The 22,545-nt window shown below is 48.2% G+C and overlaps 1 protein-coding gene across 1 annotated transcript in view; it reads right to left on the reverse strand.

Moving 5' to 3' along the window:
• Positions 1-228: 228 nt before the first annotated feature.
• EXT1 (exostosin glycosyltransferase 1) overlaps positions 229-22,545 on the reverse strand; it is a 162,475-nt gene continuing 140,158 nt past the window's right edge. The window contains exons 6-11 of the mRNA XM_083186724.1: positions 15,202-15,320; positions 14,690-14,785; positions 10,845-10,934; positions 4,750-4,910; positions 3,324-3,495; positions 229-714 (exon numbers count right to left, since the gene is read on the reverse strand). Of these exons, the coding sequence (XP_083042850.1) occupies positions 529-714; positions 3,324-3,495; positions 4,750-4,910; positions 10,845-10,934; positions 14,690-14,785; positions 15,202-15,320 (824 nt within the window). The 3' untranslated portion in view covers positions 229-528. The remainder of the gene's footprint in view (positions 715-3,323; positions 3,496-4,749; positions 4,911-10,844; positions 10,935-14,689; positions 14,786-15,201; positions 15,321-22,545) is intronic.

The raw sequence follows: 22,545 nt of genomic DNA on the forward strand, positions 1-22,545 counted from the left end.
GGTGGCAGGGACAGGAGGTTAGGCACTTAGAAGGGCAGATTAGGTGGCAGGGTACAGGTGTTAGGCACTTAGAAGTGGGGGTTAGGTGGCAGGGTGTTGGGGTTAGGCACTTAGAAGTGGAGGGTAAAGTTATGTGGCAGAGTATACGCACTCACATATACATATATATATTCTATTTATTATTTTTCTCAGTACCAGCACCAATGAAGAACTGAAGACCAACACAGCTTAAAGAAAGATCTCTGATTTTAATAGTTTTTGTTCATTAAAAAAGTTTAAACCTGCATAGCAATCATTTCAAAAATAATTATTTAAAGTTCCATAATTAAACTGTACACAGCCTAGTTCTGAGACGGGAGAGCTGGGTGGTTCTGTAAGGAGTCCAGTGCAATGGATTATTGTAGTTTTGATCCGAATGCTTCAGTGTATCCTGTGTGTGATCTGTGTATACAAGCACTCACACAGCAAGTGTCCTTATGGCAATGGACCTGCACTGGGCAGAAAGGCGGACTCTGGCGGCAGTAAGTCTCAGAGTCGTTCAATGTCCCGGTATTTCTTTCTGAGGATTGACACCTGATCCTTAAAGAGTACTGGGTCAAGCCTCATCTGTGAGTGAATAAGCGGCATATAGCCAAACCAGCTGGCAAAGGTATTCATACAAGTCTGTCTCTGGGCAAAATGGTCGGGGTCCGCCCAGCGAGAGGCTCTGGAGGTCTGAGGAGAGGAAGAAAATAAAAAAATATATATTATATTCTCATTTGAGATCAATAACAATACACGTAGAATAACTAGTGCACATTACTTTGTATAGAATAGTAAATAAAAGTGTCCGGAAGGTAATTAAACAGGAGTTCTATGTAACACATTTCGGTACTTGTTTCCTAGCACGGCACCCATCGCATACCATTACATAAGGTATGCGATGATCGGGAAATTGACCCGGAATGTACAATTAAATATCGCACAGCATCGCATGTCAACAAATGGCATGCGATGCGATTTTTAATTGTACAACCCTGATGGGTGCTTACAATGTTAAATGCACCCCCATTGTCCACGCCACCCCCACTATCAACGCCAACCCGAAGCATGGTGAGCGCAGCGTGCCCGCGAGGGGCGGCGGTACGTGTCCTCTGACCTTTTCATACCCCCACTATCCACGTCAGCGTGGAGTTGATTCTAGATAGTGTGGTGAGCGCAGCGAGCCACCGAGCCCAAAGCTTGGCGAGCGCAGCGAGGGGACGCGGAATACATGTTAAGTCATCCGCGTCCCCACGCGGGGCTCGCCACACTATCTACAATCAACTCCACGCCGACGTGGATTGTGGGGTTATGAAAAGGTCGGAGGACGCGTATCGCCAGCCCGCGTTGACAATGGGGGTGCATTTAACATTGTAAGCACCCATGTGGGTGCTTGTACAATTAAAAATCACATCGCATATTGTATGCGATGCAATGAGATGTATAAGATGCAGTAAGATCAAAATCGTGGGCGCCGTGCTAGGAAACAAGTACCCACATTTCTTACAAAAAAGCGAATGGACAGGAGCGATATACTGTAACTAGAGAGTGGGCGAGGCTGAATAAAAAAAAAAAAAAAAAAAAAAGACTGGCACGCCCGTTGGTAGGGACGCTGACATCATCAGCAGCCCAGACCTCCCCACTGCCATCACAGCGCAGAGTCAGTCAGTCTTGAAGGGGGGATTTTGAATGAATTCAAACTGATCGTAGGGCTGTAAAAAGCCCTTGTGAGTAGTGTACTGGGCTATCGGGCTAGTGTACTTGCCCTTTATGGTACTCAACTGTAAGTCCCTGTTTTGCTTATTCATTTATGTACTCTGTAATCGGGCGCTGGGGATCCCTTGTGGCGCCATATAAATAACCGATAATTCTCTATCCCACTGTGTGAGAGGAAAAACAGAGCGAGCTGACGTCTTCTGCAAAGTGATATACTGTAGGATGTAATGGACTGATCAAATCTGCACTTACGTGACAGCATAATGTATTGGGAAGTTAAAAATATATTTGATTATTATGGTCCCCTTCCCAAAAAAAAGCCCTCTCCCACCAATCCCCAGGCTGTCCAAGCTGGACACATACATTGTATATATACACACACACACGCTGGGTACACACATAGCTTGCACAATTGGTGATGCCGGCAGCATAGTGCAAGACCAGAGGAACAGCACTTGACACTTGCACCATATCATCGTTAGAGATATGCACAATAAAGAGATCATTAACGACCATAATCCGGTGTGTACGCACCTTAAGCCAAAAGCCTTAGCCGAGAACTATAGGTAATCCTAGATTATGCCCATTTTTGAATAAAAATAAAAATATTGTTCTCTTTTACTTTGTACCAATGACCTTAGTTTTTTTTTTTTAAGTTTCCTCTAATGGGAAAAGTTAGCGGTGGAATGTTTTTATGCTGAACGTTTGAGCAATGCTGAACCCTGTTTACCAAAGTCTCACTCTAAAACGTCCGATCCATTTTCTGGAACAAATTGCATTCCAGTTTAATTTTCTGCCCTTGGGTGAGGTCGGCGTTTCTGCGTCACAGCAAATTAGGCGGCAAGTGGAGGAGAAACCGACCCGAAGGCAGCGTCACGTGCTAGTCGCCACAGTCTGCTGCGAGGAATGTATGTCGGCTACAAGGGGGTGATGTGACAGAGGCGTGCCGAGCCTCGGTATGGATGTCAGCGGTCACTAGCGACCAAGGGTGTGCCGGAGAGGCGTTCAATGTCCGACTGCCCGCTGTGCACAAACAATGCAGGGGTTATTAAAGCACAGCAGCCGGCGGATTTAGCATCGGGTGGATAATTTTAGCTTTGGGTCTTTAAAAGGGTTTTATTGCCGACTGTGAGAATTGCCTAGTGTGTATACAGCTGTAACCCCTATACACAATAGATGACCCGTGTGACCGAATATAACAATATCAGCGGTCACATAGGTGAATGACTTTTTGCATACACACTTAACAAAATTGTTAAGGATAACGGTCAGCGGCGTCACCAGGAACCCACAGGTAGTTGGCTACATAGCCAAAATTGACCTTGAATCAGTGTACACAAATCATTTCCATAGGGTAGCAAGCACTTTTGTGTGAATTCAGCTGTCCCGGTGAAGGGCGCGAGATTCGCTGCGGTTGTCGGCATTTAAATGTACCGACAACAGCATTTTGCAACCCTCTCCTGAAATTGAATTTCCTCTCCTGGAATTGAATCCCCCCCTCAGAGTGTTCTGCTAGGTCTCCACACTGCACTGTGGGGCAATCATTTAACACCACAGACCATACAGGTGTTCAGACATCAGCCTACCTGTCCCATCATGGTCTCCTTATACTGCTTCTTCTGTGTCACTTTGATTGGCGGAAGCTTTGTCACAGCAGACACCAGAAAGTTTATTAAAATGTCTTCACAATTAGCTAATTGGTCCACCATGCTTTTCAGGCTGGCAGGTAAGTAATTTGTGTACAGGTAGTGATAGTACCTGAAAGACAGAACACAGTAAATTAGCTCGATCGCCGGATATCAGTTTGTGGTAAAAACACATTAGTACTTTATTAACCTACATTTTAAACCCCCACACACAAAAGTGACAGCGTAAATCTTGGCTTTCAGCTCCGCCACGCACACCCCAGCTGCCAGCTTGGCTTGAACAGTGATGCGTCTGCACATCCTCACCGGGGCCTGGCCAAGAGTTACGTTAACCCTTAACGTTTGGACCAGCATCATAGAGGCAGAGGAGCAACGTAGTTACCCATTGATACACACTGCCGGAGACCGTCGTCCTTTAACCCTTTGAGTGCCAAGTGAATTTGTCAAAATAGGTGTCAAAATTGCAGAGCAAACATTTGTATTCCCCATAATGACCTGTAATGTTACCTTATATAGGAAATAGAATCCTTTTTTCACACAACATTTTTTTAGTTGAATTTATATAACAAATGTGAGCGACGCCGGTGGCATTTTTAGCGGATATTTTGACCATCTATCACAGAGATGTTGGCACTGAAAGGGTTAAGATATTGTGCTGTTGGGTAGAATATTCCTGCAGGATCTATTAGCAAAGTGAATTATTTTTGTAGCCGGAGAAACGGGTTTACAATTCCAACAAGGGCCGTGCCTGTGTGGAGTTTGCATGTGGTCTCCGTGTTTGTAAGAGTTTCCTTACAAAAACAATACTGGTCGGTTTATTGGCTGCTGACAGTTAACGCTAGTGTTTGTGGATATGGTATGTTGTAGGGCTGCGGTAGCCAACCCTAGTCCTCGAGAGCTACCAACAGTGCATGTTTTGCAGGTCTCCTCACAGAATCACAAGTGAGCTAATTAGCTCCATCTGTGGATCTTTTAAAATGTGTCAGTGATTAATGAGTGCAGCTGTGCAGCAGCTAGGTTGTCTGGAAAATGTGAACTGTTGGTAGCTCTCGAGGGCTAGGGTTGGCTACCACTGTTGTAGGAATATACAAGGGTGGTTCAATAAGTAAGGTAGTAAGATACGGAAGGTAATAAGAATGTGATCTCATTCTAATTTCCCGACAGGCCACAGCGGCTTCCCATCAGGGCCATCAAGACTGCGTTTCATCTCCGCCATGCTACTGTCCCAGCATCAGCTGTAAGATGGCGGGGCTGGCGGACACATGGTCGCACACTGAGGTGTGTAGTCTGATCAGATTTCTGCACAGATTATGGGACTTGGCAGGAAAACAAAATGGAGGAAGTGAGGTAACGCAAGGACCCTTACTTGTGGTAAATAGCAGCTCCTGTTAGTACCATGGAATAGTCATTAGTCCACTTGGATGTGTAGCCCCAGCGCTCCTTCGTGCTGTCCCAGAAGTGACTCCGCGCAGGGTATCCAACAATCCGTTCCGGGAAACTCTGCCAGACGGTGAAGGCAAAATCCACCTATCAGCAGAGAGAGAAGGCGGATTAGCAAACCGCGCTGTGTCCTGAGGAAAAACCTCAGACCAGAGCAAGCCGGCTGTCCAGCTGAACTCTAACCTCCAGGCAAGCCGGCAATTCTAGTTCCACAAACTACCGGTTATTCTAGCCCAAATGTGTGCACGTTCTAATGCATCCATCTTGAGGGCCCGTATACTGCTGTAGCGAGGTTTTTTCCTTCTTAAAATACACTGGGGGGAGATCAAAGCATGGGGGGTTGATAAAGTGCAAAGATAGATAAAGTATCGTTCAAACAGCCAGTAAGAAGCAGACATGGTTGGGGCTTAATTCCGCTCCAAGCTTTGATAACTCTAACCCAGTATCCCCTACTGTGACCTTCCCAAGGCAGAAGGCATTGCACCAAGTCTATTCCCCAGAGTCCTTCACTTCAAACCATCTACGTCAATCTGCCGGGGTGAATGACATCATCGTAAACTATGGCTGCAGCTGGTAATCACAGGTACAATAGAAATTAAATTCTATTAACGTTTGTGCTGGTACCGGAGATCTTACAACAACAGCCATACTGCTCGCTGATTTATCATTAAGGGAAGGTGGATATATACTCTCCGGCCCAGGGGTCCCACACTGCCTTGTCAGCCAGAAAGATGGCCGACTGGCTACTGGTGACCACAGAAGATCTCCCCGTGGTCGGCTAGGTTACCGCAGGCAGAGAAGTTGTGCGTGATTCTGTACTTCAGCAAACTTGTTCATTTATTAATTTTTTTCCTCTGCTGCCCTTTTCCTTCTCATCCCAGCGGACAGCGGGGAATCTGGAGCAGACTCGCTGACATCTGCTAACCTGCCCTTCAGGCTGCAAGGGAAGCAGCAGATATACTGTGCAGTGTGTGATTAGCACTGTATGGTGGGTGCACACTACAGCGAGGTTACCTGCCCGGGTGGCTGCTGCTTCACTCTGAGGCGCTGTCTAATTGGGGTTAATGGTGTCACTGCGGTGCTCGGGCACACACAAGGAACACGGAACATACAGACACGGTGAGTTACCCTCAGCAGCAGAAAACTACAGCAAAATAGAATATATATTGCACACAAACACAGACACACACTACGGTTCAAAAGATTGGGGTCACTGGTTTCTAAAGGAATATCTACGTAGGTGTATAGAGACACATTTCCAGCAACCATCGCTCCAGTGTTCTAATGGTACATTGTGTTTGCTAACCGCGTTAGAAGACTAATGGAGGATTAAAAAACACTTGCACAATTATGTTAGCACAGCTGAAAATGGGTTTTCTCCTTAGAGAAGCTATAAAACTGGTCTTCCTTTCAGTATCTGGAACATCATATTTGTGGGTTCGATATTACTCTAAAAATGGCCAGAAAAAGAGGACTTTCATGTGAAACTCGAGAGTCTATTCTTGTTCTTAGAAATGAAGGCTATTCCATTTGAGAAATTGGCAAGTAGTGTGTACTACTCCCTTCAGAGAACAGCACAAACAGGTTCTTGAAACAGATACAAAGGGGTTTGTTCTGAAATGATGGCTCAGAAATATGCAAATGTCTGGCGCATGAGCGAAACCAAGTATGGAAAGAACCCACTGAGGCAAATTCTTTACACATGGGCCTCCAACTCCTGATTGGCCCAGTACCTGCATTCTGGATTAGCTTTGTATTAACGCCACAACGGTCAGCGCAGATAAAGGGAAAACAAACTTGTCACAGGAACGTTCTCTCTTCGTCTTATCGCGACAGCAGCCTACAGAGATCAGTGCTGTACATGGCTGCTCCCTGCGCAGAGGTGGGCGAGAGGGAAAGTAGCACCGGTGTCGGATTTTAGTCTTATGCTGGGTACACACCAAAACGATTTTGGCACAATCCCATCAATCTGGATCCAATTCAGACTGATTGGATGCAGATTTGGTCAAAATCGTTTGGTTGGATCTGAATTGGATCCGAATACGATCCTACCTGCTGCAGGTAGGATCTGTAAAAGATCCATTCATCTGAATACAGAGGGGATCGGATTGTATGCAAATCGCATGCAAATCGTATGTAAATTGTATGCAAATCGTACGATCTCATTTGCATACGATTTGCATCCAATCCAAATCGTTTTGGTGTGTAGCCAGCATTAGATTTTGGAGATCATCAGTGGGAAATCTGGGGCCGGAGGTCAACTCAGACTGGCTCCTTGCAGTGTTTATATAAAACTGTGGACTGCATGCAAAAGCAGCCAGTATTTATTCTGCTTTTCCACTTTCTATTCGTCATTTAAAACTTCCACCTGTAATTTTTTTTAAAAAGAGAGGTCATCTTACCATACAAGCACAGTGGGTGGCTGCACAGGGGCCTACAATACCAGGGGCCTCCGAGCAGGGGTGGGTGGTGGTCACGTAATCAGATTGGCCCTGCAGCATTGAGTGAGTGATGATTGGAGAATGGCTGGAGCTGTCCACCAATCAATCAGAGTGCTGCCAGCCATTCACTGTATGAAAGCATGCAGAGATGGCGGGGACTGCACGAGGGGTCATATGACATCGCATCTTCTCCTCCTGTATGTCACATGTGACACAGTGGAGGGATGAATTATACTAAATAAAAGACAGGTCTCCTAATGAGCACGGAAGTGATGAGAGTTTATAAAATATATATTTTCTATATCTATATCATGTGTGGATAACAAGGAGGAAGAACGCCTACACGACGTTACAGAGCATCTACTTGGCGACATACAATACAGTAGGTGTCGACGTTAATTTAATCATCTTGCATCACCTTGTTAGATTTCCATACTGCCTTAATGGGGATAGACCTCATTAAACCACACAGCAATCCAATAAGACATCATTACATTGCACAGAAATCGGGAATTATTCCTGTCGGTGCCATTTCCATCATTAACAGACCAGGACTCAGTCTCCGCTGCCTCTTCGTCTGGTGTAATTATCCGCGCACATCCAAGACCTACACACGCACACACATCTTCAGTTCCCTGGGAAATGTTTGATTGTGTGTCGGTTAAAGGCATAAGTCGATCCTGCACCCGAGACGGGAACGACTGTTCGCAAAACATTAATTAGTAAAAATAAATGTTTCAGAAGACGGCATTTCTGAGAGGTGATGAGTCGATAACACGGATAACACCCCCCTCCTCTCTGACTTGTGGTGACATTAGCACAAAATGCTGTATGCAAATCTGGGGCCCAATTAGTAGGTAACACAAAAAACATGAACGGCCTGCCGCTAGCATGAGGTGACAAAATACTAAAATAAACTCCATCGCAGCAGAGATTTGCAAAGCAGGATTGCCGAAGGCTCCGAACATGAAAATACCACCCGTTATAGGTTGTGCTTTTTATTGTACACTTCAGTTCAGAGGAATTATTAAGCAAATCTAAAAAAGAAAAAACTACGCTATGTAAAATTTATCAAAAAGCATAATAAAGTCAGGTAACAATAAGAAACAGCAGCACAGGCGAAACGCGTTCCATACGGTGGTCTACAAAATAAGAGGGCAGGCTGGGATAATATCCGGACAAGAGCTGCATAACATGAGACGCGTCATCCAAACCTACACAGTATTCATTGGCAGCCCACACCACTGCATTACAACGCGTTTCGCCTCATAACCCAGCAGTGACTGAGGAGGTGGATCCAGTCATGGAGACGACTCAGAAGTTCCAGAAACCCAGGAGTCTCCCAGATATTCTGGGACAGATAGCATGTATGTATTAAGATGGTCTTACAATAAGGCTGTAGGAAAAAAAGTGGTGGGCTCAGCTCAACTAGGACTGAGAAACCTGCAGAGGGCTCCAAGTAATCAACACCCAAGAACCAAAGTTGGCATGAAAGCAAAGCGTTATCCTCTGCTGAACTAGAACCAATGTATATACTGAGTAGTAATAATAAAAAAAATCATTGATGTTTTGAATTAGAGGAACAATGAATAAGCGTTACCAAAATATCCAGACCATAGATGTCAGATGTAATTCACTAATAAAGTTACATCCGACAGTAGGGGGAGCCATGTGTCTTTATGACCGTGGCTCCCAACCTTTTTTGTCTCCCATACCCCTTGATTAGGCTTTTCATTTATGAGTACCCCTGCTTTCAATTTGAAATATCCACAGTACTTATGAGTGGAGTGGTAGTGAGCGGTATGCGTGTCCTTATATTAGGGAGTAGCACAGGAGTAGTGTGCAGTGAGGAATCGGCTCCCTCTGTCTGTGTACTGTCTCCGGTAGCGGAGGAGTAGTGTGTAGTCAGGAATCGGGTCCCTCTGTGTCTGGCCGCTGGCTGTGTGCTGTCTCCGGTAGCGGAGGAGTAGCGTACGGTCAGGAATCGGGCCCCTCTGTGTCTGACCGCTGGCTGTGTACTGTCTCCGGTAGCGGAGGAGTAGTGTGCGGTCAGGAATCGGGCCCCTCTGTGTCTGGCCGCTGGCTGTGTACTGTCTCCGGTAGCAGAGGAGGAGGAGTGTGCGGTGAGGAATCGGCTCCCTCTGTGTCTGGCCGCTGGTTGTGTACAGTCTCCGGTAGTGGAAGAGTACTGTGCGGTCAGGAATCGGGTCCCTCTGTGTCTGGCCGCTGGCTGTGTGCTGTCTCTGGTAGCGGAGTAGTGTGCGGTCAGGAATCGGGTCCCTCTGTGTCTGGCCGCTGGCTGTGTACTGTCTCCGGTAGCGGAGGAGTAGCGTACGGTCAGGAATCGGGCCCCTCTGTGTCTGACCGCTGGCTGTGTACTGTCTCCGGTAGTGGAGGAGTAGTGTGCGGTCAGGAATCAGGCCCCTTTGTGTCTGGCCGCAGGCTGTGTACTGTCTCCGGTAGCGGAGGAGTAGTGTGTGGTCAGGAATCGGGCCCCTCTGTGTCTGGCCGCTGGCTGTGTACTGTTTCCGGTAGCGGAGGAGTAGTGTGTGGTCAGGAATCGGCCCCTCTGTGTCTGGTTGCTGGCTGTGTACTGTCTCTGGTAGCGGAGGAGTAGTGAGCGGTCAGGAATCGGTCCCTCTGTGTCTGGCCGCTGGCTGTGTACTGTCTCCGGTAGCGGAGGAGTAGTGTGCGGTCAGGAATCGGGTCCCTCTGTGTCTGGCCGCTGGCTGTGTACTGTCTCCAGGAGCGGAGGAGTAGTGTGCTGTCAGGAATTGGGCCCCTCTGTGTCTGGCCGCTGGCTGTGTCCTGTCTCCGGTAGCGGAGGAGTAGTGTGCTGTCAGGAATCGGGTCCCTCTGTGTCTGGCCGCTGGCTGTGTCCTGTCTCCGGTAGCGGAGGAGTAGTGTGCGGTCAGGAATCGGGCCCCTCTGTGTCTGGCCGCTGGCTGTGTACTGTCTCCGGTAGAGGAGGAGTAGTGTGCGGTCAGGAATCGGGTCCCTCTGTGTCTGGCCGCTGGCTGTGTACGGTCTCCGGTAGCGGAGGAGTAGTGTGTGGTCAGGAATCGGGTCCCTCATGACTGGCCGCTGGCTGTGTACGGTCTCCGGTAGCGCTTTCCTTTACCACCCCTAGTTCTAATAAAAAATTGGTGCTACAATGGCGAAGACGCGGCGTGTGACCAGAGCCTTGTGTACTTTGCTTCCGTCAATGTTTGCGGCTTCTGATTGGGCCCCTACTCACATTAACCTCTACTGCCATTTAAAGTTTCAGACTGAACAGAAGAATACTGGGCAGTCCACTGGGTCCCATTTGGGAGGAACCTTAGTAAATTATTTCCTGCAGGCGGCAGTACAAATGTAATTTTGGATTCATGATATACAGGCGCATTTATTTTAGGACGCACAGCCCCACATTATACACATGCGCTCAGTTATATCTGCAGTGTAATAACAGTATATGATCCCCTGGCCAGTTTCATGCCGGTCTGTGGGATCATGAATCACCCGGCGCAGAGATCAGCTGCGGGTGCAGGGGTGCAGGGAGCAGCTGCGGGGACACTGGTGCAGAGAGCATCGTACACACCTCCGTGGTGGAAAGCACGGTGTCTTCATCAAGGCTGAGTACGGCGTCAGTCACTATGTTATCGTAAGGTAGGAAGCGGCTGCTCATCACCTGTGGAGATCAGGACACAGAAAAATGGCGTCAATTTCAGAAAACCTGAACATTTACTTACAAGATTTAAAGTACAAAATATACCTCAACGTTTAACTTGTGCAGATTTTTTGTTAATGGCTGAGTTGATAGTCACTGTTAACCACTAGTGCAGGGGTTCCCAATCTTTTTCGAATCACGGCACGCTAGAGTATAAGAATTTGTCCACGGCACCCCTAGGCTCCAAAAAATATATATAAAACTAAGTAGATTGTGTTTATATGTGCTTCTTAGGGTCAGTTATGTGGTAACGGGCAGGATTTGGTTCTGATTGTACACATGTTTTATGATTGGCAGCCACCAGCACTGGTTTTTTCCATAAATAATTGATCAAAAATAATTTGAATTGGTCCTGGACCACCAACCTGTGGCACCCCTGCAAGTGTTCCGAGGCACCCCAGGGCGCCACGGCACACAGTTTGGGAACCACTGCACTAGTGGTTGACCTATTGACTAGATCGACACCTTAAAATGATCGACATACCATTGGTCATCAATGGCAGAAGATCGACACAAGCTTATGGTCGACATGGGCATGTCAACACCCAAAAGGGTTTATTCGGTATAAACGGACTTGGCGCAGCGAGGCACTGTGCCTGAGGTATGATTAGCTCAGCGAACCATGCGAGGGGAAAATCTGAAAAATGCATGCTGTTCTTGTGGGTGGCGACCTTAAGCTTATGTCAATCATTTCAAGGGGTCGACCATTAGTCTCTCCCTTAGCCCATAACCCAGGCATGTCCAAACTGTGGCCCTCCACCTGTTGTGAAACTACACATCCCAGCATGCCTTGCCATAGTTTTAGCCTCCCCTAATAGCAAAACTGTGGCAAGGAATGATGGGACTTGTAGTTTTACAATAGCTGAAGGGCCATAGTTTGGACATGCCTGACCTAACCCATTCAGCTATAAGTCTTCATCCAATCGGTACAGTACTATTCGGCAGATGCCCTCCTAACATGGTACCCCAAACTTGACGTACTCTCTTCCCCGCTTTGCACCATCTGATGCACCCAGTGACCGCTGAAGGAGTCAATCATTCCCAGACCACCGCCCTCAAGGTGCCCATACACTAGTAAGATGTATCTTCAGATCTGACTGGTTGGAACAAAAACATGGTTATGGATGAGTGACAGTTGGTCAGTTTTCCAGCATTTCCAAGCAAATGGTCAACTGTCATTTGCTCTCATCCATAACCAGGTTTTTGTTCCAACCAGACAGATCTGCAGATAAATCTGCATGTGTATGGCCACCTTAAGAGCGGCAGGAGAAGTTTCAGCCTCTGCTCATCACCATTCCAGCGATGACCCGCTGTCGGCAGAAGTGACGGACAGGCCATCATTCTTCCCAGCCCTGTAATCAGGAGTGAAAGCTTTCTACTAAAATGGATTTCCAGACATGCTTGCAACGAAGACGCCGCTGACAAATGTGTCTGCTTCCGTCATTGCCCAGAATTACAGACGAGACTCAGATTTATAGACAAATTATTTCGGAGGAGGGGTGCCGGGGGACGAAAGGGGGGCTGCATTTATTCTGTGGCCCACAATTCTGCTGTGCAAAATGGGTCTGGAAATCTAAAACGCACTTTTCCCTGAGAGTAGCATGGTGTCACAGTGGCTAGCACTGCTCTGAGATCATGGGCTTAATTCCAACCAATGCACTGTCTGCGAGTTTGCTTGTTCTGTACATATGAACATTTTATTACTTGTGTTGCTAATTAAATACTAAATATATTAAGTGTCCTAAAGGACGCCAAAGAGGGGGCTGCTGAACTGGATTCTCCGCAAAGACAGAAGAGCAGAGCCGAGTATGAAGAAGACAGGAAGAGTAGAATCGAGTCTCTTGGGAAAAAGCGAATGGAAAGAAAAAAAAAAAAAGCCCCAAAATTTGAATATTAATAAGTCTGTGGAGGGTTCCGACCATCGGCTGTCGAATTCTCTTCCAGCGCAGTGCCTGCGTGTGTGCTTGCTGATGCCTGGCACAGAGCAGAGCCTTCGTTAGTGGGGAGGCGCGGAGCAGCACCCCATGCCTCGCTGCACACAGGAGAGTTGTTTGTGGAGAAAACAGCATCAAGGTCAGTAGTTACACAAGGTGAGGAGGCGCTGCTGCGTTTCAGAATCTTAAAAAGGGATGAGCGCTCCGGCGAAGCTTAAAGGAAAATATCCAAGTGGGCTCAGTGTACCAGAAAGCCGGCTGATGCTGTTTACATGTCCACTGACTCAAGCAGAAACCATTAGCTGCCAATTTAACAGGGACGGCGCCGCGCGCTCCTTGACTCTGGCCACCAAACGTCATCAACAGACAGAAGTTTTCCTTAGTCCCAATGTGGCGGAAACAGTGCTGGAGTTATCTGTATCTCTCCGAACACAATTTATTTATGGAGGCAACAACACGTTCTAACTCCCCAAAATCTTGCAAAAAGGTGGAGAAAGATAAAGTACTGACCAATTCGCCTTTACCTCTCATTTTATAGGCTGTGCTGGAGAAATGACAGACGCTGCATAATACGGTTGCTATGAGCAACGTCTGCACTTTATCTTTCTAAGGTTTGAGAAATCTCCCCAAAATATGGGTACAATACTACAGTTAACGATTGTTTTGCACTTATGGGCAGCTCCAGAAAGATGAAGAGGGAACAGCGATGGGTACTACACAGTTGGAGGAAAAGGTCCTAAAGTATGCCAGCAAAAGTTCCCAGTTCTAGGCTTGGGGGGTAATGCAATCCCGGCCTCCGCTTCCAACAGCATTGAAGGCGGTTTCTCACAAAGCAAATCAGACAAGTCAGATCTGTTCTGTCAGAAACGGACTCGAACTGTTGGATTTACGGACGTTTTTCAACAATCCGCTGCCGTTTTCGGACTTTCCGGCAAGCGACAGTCGGAACATTGACTTCCAACTGTCGGGTTCCTGTTGAGCGGAACAAGAACGGTCTGGGTTTCCAACTGTCGGGACGTTCACAGTCGCATTTTTAACCCTTTTAGTGCCAAGTGAATTTGTCAAAATAGGTGTGGAAATTGCACAAAATTTTTCCATTGAATTTATATAACATATGTGAGCAACGTTGGCCCTTTTAGCAGATAGGGACTGAAAGGGTTAACACCGTTATACTGTACAATAATATGCTGCAACACAAAGCATCAATGGGGGGGGGGGGGGGGGGTGTGGTTCCCTCCAACACAACATTGGCACGACAGAGCCAATCCCCCCCCCCCCCTCCCCAAAGGTGCCGGGACACTGAGCATAGCGCCATCCCTGAAAACCATGAAGCCCCACCCCCACATTCTTATTGGCCCACGGGCCAGTCAGTCAAATAAAATGGATGACCATTGATAGCTAAAACTATCGATGGTTATACATTAAATACATCGTTAATATCGATAACCGGCTGCAGTATTGTCATCGATGGCAACCATCGATGGCAACTGCACCAATGGTCATCCCAAATAAAGAGATCAGACTAGTCAATTCTAGACTACATGTTAGTTATGTTGCTATATGATTGCCATCTAGTGGGTAACGGCATGCAAACACTTGAATCCCCCCAATAAGGAGCAGTGTTAGCATTTTGTTATATATGACTGCTGCTTAAAAGATTTTTTTTTTAAATAAAATAAAACAATTGAATGGAATGTATGAATATATTAAATAATGAGAAATTAGGAGAGGGTGGCGGTGGCCCCGTGGGAAAAAAGGGCCCCAGCTCCAGCGTGGTCTCACCTTGCTCTCCCCTTCAATAACGATCACAGGCACAGCAGTGGCAGGCCAGCGGTGTTTGGCAGGAAGCGGCTTGTCACAGTTCCACAAGACTATGATCTGGAATGAGATAAAACACAGAAATATGAACATCTCAGGCCGTCAGGATCCCACACAGAAAACTTCCCCCAAATTAAATTATCTCTAAAAATAGGACAAAATGAGAGGCTCATTTATGACCCCTTTGGGCCTATCTGTGGTTTGAACCAATATTCAGTCTACGAAGACTAAAAATAGTAACAACACTGAGGCATGAGGTACAAAAACCTCAAACATCCATACTGGTAGTGGTAATTAAAAAGGTTCCATTACAATCTCATGGTGTGTTGGTTGGGAGCTGCCATGATTTACAGTACTGAACAGCTGACGCTCTGATTGGGTGTTCAGCTGTAGCACTGCAATATACTGAAGCGGCCATCGGACAGATGAAATATGGATATTACAGGTAGCTGTGGCGGGGGGTCTGGTTACCATACCTGGTGACAGTACTGGGACTTTGCTACAGCGACAAGCAGCTTCAAGATTGGCTGAGACTGGGAAACCAGCGGAGTCACAGCATGGATTACTGCGGTAAACTTGGTTGGGGATTTTACACCTGCAATAAGGAAAAACAAAAAGTTACCATACACAAACGCTTTGAAAAATGACAGTTGTGAGCTGATTAGTTGGTACTTTATCCCTCTAAGGTGGAACGAGGGCTGTATAAGCCCAAGTGAAATTAAGAGACTGTGAATTTGAGCTTGGTTAAATAAAGTTGTTGAAAAATGACCAGGCATAGAAGGAGGGGTTATTCAGGGCGGGAAGCCCCACCAATGGGGGTCCTGGGGGGTGGCACCCTGGAGCTAGGGTATATAGTCTAGGTAGTAAGCCAGAATACCCCTCCTTGAATTTTGATCCTGTGAGAGAAAAGTGTTTCAGATAAGTGCAGCGCTGCTATTACTAATACCTGAAATGTCCGGGCGTCCTAAACGTTCAGCTCCACCACCCCGCTGGCTGGCGGATGCAGCTCGTCCGCTCAGCCATGTCCCTGGTCGCAGGGGCGGTGGTGTGGGCAGTCAGGCGTCCTATAGTGTGGGGGTCGCGGGATCGCGGCCTACCTCGCCGGGCGCGAGCAGTGGTGCGGGGGTTAATATGGTTGGCAGCGGGGATATGGTCGCTCTCCCCCCGGCTAATGCAGCAGGCGGGGGAGAGGTATCTGTGTCCGGCGGGCGTGTATCGCCGGGCTCCGGCGACAGCGCGCCGAGCCGGGTGGTGCTGGCGGGGGGCGGGGAGCCTGGACAGGCTCTCCCGCTCCCTTCCGTGCCTGCGCATGTCGGCGTCTCTGATGAGGCGCCGTACATGGCAACGGCAGGAGCCGGGGACGAGCTGCAGGCGGCGTCCACTGAAGTGGAGCCGCCGCAAGGAGAGGGGGGACCCGCATTACACGCTGGGACCTCCGTTCGGCTGAACGATGGTGACACCAGCGGGGGGATAAATATGCAGCCGGGACTAGGGGGGGTGAGTGCTCCCCCCCCCCCTGGTGATGACAGTAATGTGGCTGAAGTAAATACAGTCACAGAGCAAGGAAGGGGGACAGGTGCCCCCAATGTGAATACACAGGAAAGTAACACACAAGGGGGTGTGGGAGTAAGGCAGCAAGGCAGGGGGCCAAGCCCGCTTATTCATATTACAGGAGGCCCCCCTGCTGGTGGTAGCTGGGACAGCGGACCCAGACATTGGGATAGGCATATGAGTTATGAAGTAAGGGGTTTAGGCAGGCCGGGCGAAATTCGCCAGCAGCTGGGTGAGCCTTTGTATGACCACCGTATGATGGGTCAGCGGGGGCAGGCACAGCACGGTGTTTTTACTCCCTGGGCCCAGGGATACGGCCCGCAGAATCAATAGCTAATGCCTCCAGGCCCTTACTTTAATACAACACCAGGGGGCCTGGTTAATACATTTCCACAATTTGTTAATTGGGGTCAACAGGGGCAGGGGCAGTGGCCTAACCAGACACAAACTGGTGGGAGTTACGGCGGGCCCCAATACCCGTACTGGGGACCGGGGTCCGGCCATCCCATTAACCAGGAAATACATCAATATGGTCACTTTCCACCGCAAGGGCACTATAATATGCCACAATACCCTGTGCAGGCTTACGGGGGCTGGGCACCCCCGTCACGGGAGAGCCCCATGGGGGGTCAGGGTCTACCATTTAGACAAGGCGAGGGGGCAGGGGAGTTTCAGAGAGAAAGGGCTCCCTCGGTTGACGCACAGGTAGCGGCAGAAACGCAACAAAGGCGTTCGCAGGCGGGGAGTACATCCAGCCAGTCCATTAATGATGGTTGTGTTCTTTCAGTTGCGGAGACACGTCCCACTTCACCGCGAGTGCGGAGGGAAAGTTCATCGGTAGAAGCTACAGCAGTGGCGACCGCAGTACAATTGACGACAGGGGAAGCCACATCAGCATCCCAGTCGGCCAGGAAGGAAGGGGAAACACCCGCGAAGGAAAAGACAACGGTCTCGGAGGCAGCCGCCAAGGAAAAGGGTGACGCACCTCGGATGGAGGTGGTCGACGAGGAGGATTCCTCTTCTGGTGAGTCAGCGTCTTCTGCCTCATCAGGCGATAGTGACGAATCAGGCGCAGAGAAAAGGCCGCGCAAGCTTGCCAAGCTGGTAGCTAAGCAGGTAGCCAAGGCGGTTAGGGGCAAGAAACGCAGGCGTAAGAATAGTCCCGTAGCGACAGGGGAAGTAGCTGGGGATGCATCTCATTGTTCCAACACAGCAGTGGCCAGGGGACTTAGGAAAGGGGTCAAAGAAAAGATTAGAAAGGGCAAATTTATTGACCTTTTCACAATCACGACAGAGATGAAGAAGGATTTTGACAAAGTCAAAAAAGATTCGCACAGTGGCGAAGCCTCCTTCAAAGGGTTTCATAACTGGTTGAAGGGTTTCCTGGCATTTGCATCATCTTACCTCACCACCAGGCCGACAGAATATCAGAATGTGATTAGTTACCTTCACCTCATTAATGAGACTTTTATGAATTATAAGGGTCCGGCTTGGAGGGAATATGATGAGAAATTCCGTCTTTGTCATGAGGGTAAACAGATTATGCCGATGGGTTCTAAGCACGTCGAGATTTGGTGGGAGGTGATAGGAAAGAGCCAACCCATGACGGAGTCAGCGGGTAAGAAGTCCTTTCAAGGTGGGAAAGCGTCCGGGAAGTCTGGGGGGAAAGGGCGATGTTTCGCCTTTAACGATGGGAAATGTGACAAGGGCGCAAAATGCCGGTTCAAGCACGAGTGCAAAATATGTGGAGCAGGGCACCCAGCTAAGACATGCAGAAGTGGCAAAGCGAATAGTGCAGGAGAAGGCGCAGCTAGCGCTAAGTAAGGCAGATTCGCCCATTAAGCTACATCAGTTGGAACAATATTTAAGAGGATACCCTAATAAATTTGATGTTAAGTTTTTGTTAGAGGGTTTCTCTTTGGGTTTCCGCCTCCCTATCCCCGATAATTTTTTCACTTCCACAAACAAGAATTTGAAGTCAGCCAGGGAATTGCCAGGGGTTGTTAAGACAAAGGTACAGCTGGAGGTTAGTCTGGGCAGGATGGTGGGGCCTTTTGAGACCCCACCTATTCCGAAGCTGTGCATCTCACCCCTAGGGGTGGTGCCAAAAAAGGATCCAGGAAAGTTCCGACTAATACAACACCTTTCTTATCCACCCGGTAATTCAGTTAACGACGCCATTCCAGTTGAATTGGCGAGCGTTCACTATCAGTTGTTTGACGAAGTTTTAGGCCTAGTTAAAAGTTTCGGCCCCGGGGCACTGATGGCCAAGATAGACATAGAGTCTGCCTTCAGGCTCCTCCCGCTGCATCCTGATTCTTTTAGGTTCATGGGCTTCAAGCTTGAAGGGGCGTTCTATATTGACAGGTGCCTGCCCATGGGCTGCTCGATTTCCTGTTCATACTTTGAGAGATTCAGCACTTTTTTACAATGGTGCATTCAAAATGAATCAAGATCCAAGGGGGTTGCCCATTATCTTGACGACTTTCTCATTGTAGGAACAGGGGGCGAGGAGGCATGCGGGAGGACGCTGGGCGTGGCGTTGCGAGTTTTTGAGTCATTGGGCGTGCCCATAGCCCATGAGAAGACAGAAGGGCCTGTGACAGTCCTGTCATACCTAGGTATTGAAATTGATACTGGGGTAGGGTGCTGCAGGCTCCCAGCTGACAAGGTGGAGAGACTTCAGGGTTTCATTCAGGACTGCAGGGCTAGGAACAGGGTGCAACTGCGAACCGTCCAGTCCTTGTTAGGTTCCTTTAACTTTGCTTGTAGGGTTATTCCTATGGGTAGGGTTTTCTGTAGGAAACTGGAAAGGGCCACAGCCGGAGTTAAGAATCCCCACCATTCTATTCGCCTGGGTAGGGAAATTAAGGATGATTTGAGTGTATGGCAAGAATTCTTGCACCAATTTAATCATAATCTGATTTGGCAAGCTGAAGCGGCCTCGAATGGGGAGCTGCAGCTGTTCACAGACGCAGCGGGGTCGTTAGGTTTTGGAGCCTACTTTGAAGGGGAATGGTGTTGTGAGAGATGGCCTCAATCTTGGATAGACAGGGGATTCACTGGGAATATGCTATTGTTGGAACTGTTTCCTATCATTGTGGCTGTGGTACTGTGGGCAGGACAACTAGCGAACAGGAGCATAGTTTTCTGGTGCGATAACCTGGGGGTGGTGCATTCAGTTAACAATCAAAGGGCTTCGTCCCCAGAGGCCCTAAGACTGTTGCGGCACCTTATTCTAGTTTGCTTGAAAAACAACATCAATTTCAGGGCCAGACATGTACCAGGCGTTGAAAACGATATCGCAGACGCTTTGTCGCGATTTCAGTTTACTAGGTTTCGTGAACTGGCGCCAGCAGCAGCGGAAACAGGTCTAAGATGTCCCAAATCTGTCTGGCAGATAGTAGATCCGGCATGACAGAACTAGCATGCCGGTCACTAGCACCTGCTACCCGCAGATCTTATGGAAAGGCATGGGAGGATTGGTGTAATTATCAGCAACAACCGGAATCCAGGGGTAAGTCAGTGGATGACTGCCTCCTAGCCTTTGTATGGGAACACTTTAACAACGGACGGTCCAAGTCGGCTATGGCGGCGGCTTTGGCAGGGATAGCATTTCACAGCAAATTGCGCAGGGTGCCAGATCCTACTAAATCATTCATCATCAGTAAGGCAATGAGGGGTTGGTCGCGCGTACAACCGGTACAACCGGATAATAGGCGTCCCCTGGATGAAACCAAGTTAGGAGAACTATTGGCTGTGTTATCCAATGTTGCAGATAATGAACCGGAGGTAGCGCTGTTTAGGGTGGCTTTCGCTTGGGCGTTTCACGGGGCGTTCAGAGTTGGTGAGTTAACAGCGCGCAATAAAAGGGTTAGCTCGGGGATTCTTAAGGATGACGTGGTGGTAAGCAAGGAGCAGGTGTTATGCAGGCTAAGAAGGTCAAAGACTGACCAGCAAGGCAGGGGCACCTGGATTACGCTTAAGCCACACGTCAACAAAGTAATCTGCCCGGTTGCGCTAACTCTAGAATATGCCTCTGTAAGGCCCAGCGAGGCGGTTCAATTTTTGGCCCACGCTAACGGGTCACCGCTCACAAAATTTCAGTTTACTGCAGTTATGAAGAAGGGCTTAGCGGCAATAGGGCTGCGTCCAGACAATTATGGAACACATTCATTCCGAATTGGCGCAGCCACTGCAGCAACGGTAGCAGGTTTGCCGCCTGAGGCTGTCAAAGCAGTGGGCAGATGGAAGTCAGACAGCTTTAAAAAATACGTGAGAGTTAATATGCTTTAATATAGAGTGTGTAGAATTTTTAAGTATTAGCTTAACCCCTTCCCGACATTTGACGTACATGTACGTCATGGTCGGGAAGTACTTCCCGACATTGGACGTACATGTACGTCATGACTTGTAACTGTCACTGCGTCTATAGACGCGGTGACAGTTAGGAGATGTCTGCTGTCCCTGACAGCAGACATCCCCCCTCGCCGCCCAGGGGGGGCAGGGGTGCCCCCCCCGGTCGGCGATCGCTGTGATTGGCTGTTCAAATCTGAACAGCCAATCTCAGCGTTTCCTGTGTTACCGGCGGCTAAGCCGCTCGGTAACACAGAAAACGGTGGTGATCGGTGCAGCACCGATCACCACCGAGCGGCAGCACCCCCCTCCCACCCACCCGGCACTCACCGGGCAGCTCCCGCAGGTCCCCCGGCAGCAGCAGCAGCACGCCAGGTCCCCCGGCAGCAGCAGCAGCACGTATCCACAGCGCACGCAGCGCTTCCCCCCTCCCACCCCACCAATGAGTTAAAAAATATAAGGAACTGAAATATATATATATATATAAATATATATATATATATATATATATATATATATATGTGTGTATGTGTATATATATATATACACACATATATGTATGTGTATATATGTATATATATATATACACACATATATATATGTATATATATATATATATATATATATATATATATATACACACACACAGATATATGTGTGTATATATATGTGTGTGTATATATATATATATATATATATATATATATATATATATATATACATACATACACACACACACACACACACACACACACACACACACACACACACACACACACACACACACACACACACACACACACACACACACACACACACACACACACACACACACACACACACACATATATATATATATAGAAAGATATTCCCGACATATGACGTATATATACGTCATGGTCGGGAGGTACTTCCCGACCGAAGACGTATATATACGTCATGGTTTTAAACTGTCACCGCGTCTATAGACGCGGTGACAGTTTGGAGATGTCTGCTGTCCCTGACAGCAGACATCCCCCCTCGCGGCGATCGCTGCGATTGGCTGTTCAAATGTGAACAGCCAATTGCAGCGTTTTCTGTGTTACCGGCGGCTAAGCCGCTCGGTAACACAGTGATCGGTGGTGATCGGTGCTGTTAAGTACAGCACCGATCACCACCGATCGCCAGCCCCCCCCCCCCTCCCACCCGGCAGCCCCCCTCACTCCCACCCACCCGGCTGCCGCAGCGCCAGCACCCCTCCCACCCCCCCGCCAGCCGCAGCGCCAGCCCCCCTCCCAAAGCTGGTGACCAAAATGGGGTCACTTGTGGGGGGGTTCCACTGTATTGGTGCTTCGGGGGTCTTGCTAATGCGACATAGCACCCACCATTCATTCCACCACCAAAAATCACTCCTTCCCTTCTGAGTCCTGCCATGCACCCAACTGGTATTTTTTGGTCACATGTGAGGCATTGCCGTACTCGGGAGAAATTGGGGCACAGATTTTGGGGTGCTTTGTATCCTTCATTCCTTGTGAAAATGAAAAATTTTGAGCCAGAACTGCATTTTTCTGTAAAAAATTAAATTTTTTTACACAAATATGCAGATCTGGCTCAAAATTTTTCATTTTCACAAGGAATGAAGGATACAAAGCACCCCAAAATCTGTGCCCCAATTTCTCCCGAGTACGGCAATGCCTCACATGTGACCAAAAAATACCAGTTGGGTGCATGGCAGGACTCAGAAGGGAAGGAGTGATTTTTGGATTTTGCAGCACAGATTTTGGTGGAATGAATGGTGGGTGCTATGTTGCACCAATACAGTGGAACCCCCCCACAAGTCACCCCATTTTGCAAACTACACCCTTCAGGGAATTCATCAAGGGGTATAGTGTACATTGCAAACCCCCAGGGGTTTCACCAATTTTGATACAACT

The sequence above is a fragment of the Crinia signifera genome, chromosome 5 (assembly GCF_055691185.1).
Source record: "Crinia signifera chromosome 5, ASM5569118v1, whole genome shotgun sequence".
Lineage (NCBI taxonomy): Eukaryota > Metazoa > Chordata > Amphibia > Anura > Myobatrachidae > Crinia > Crinia signifera.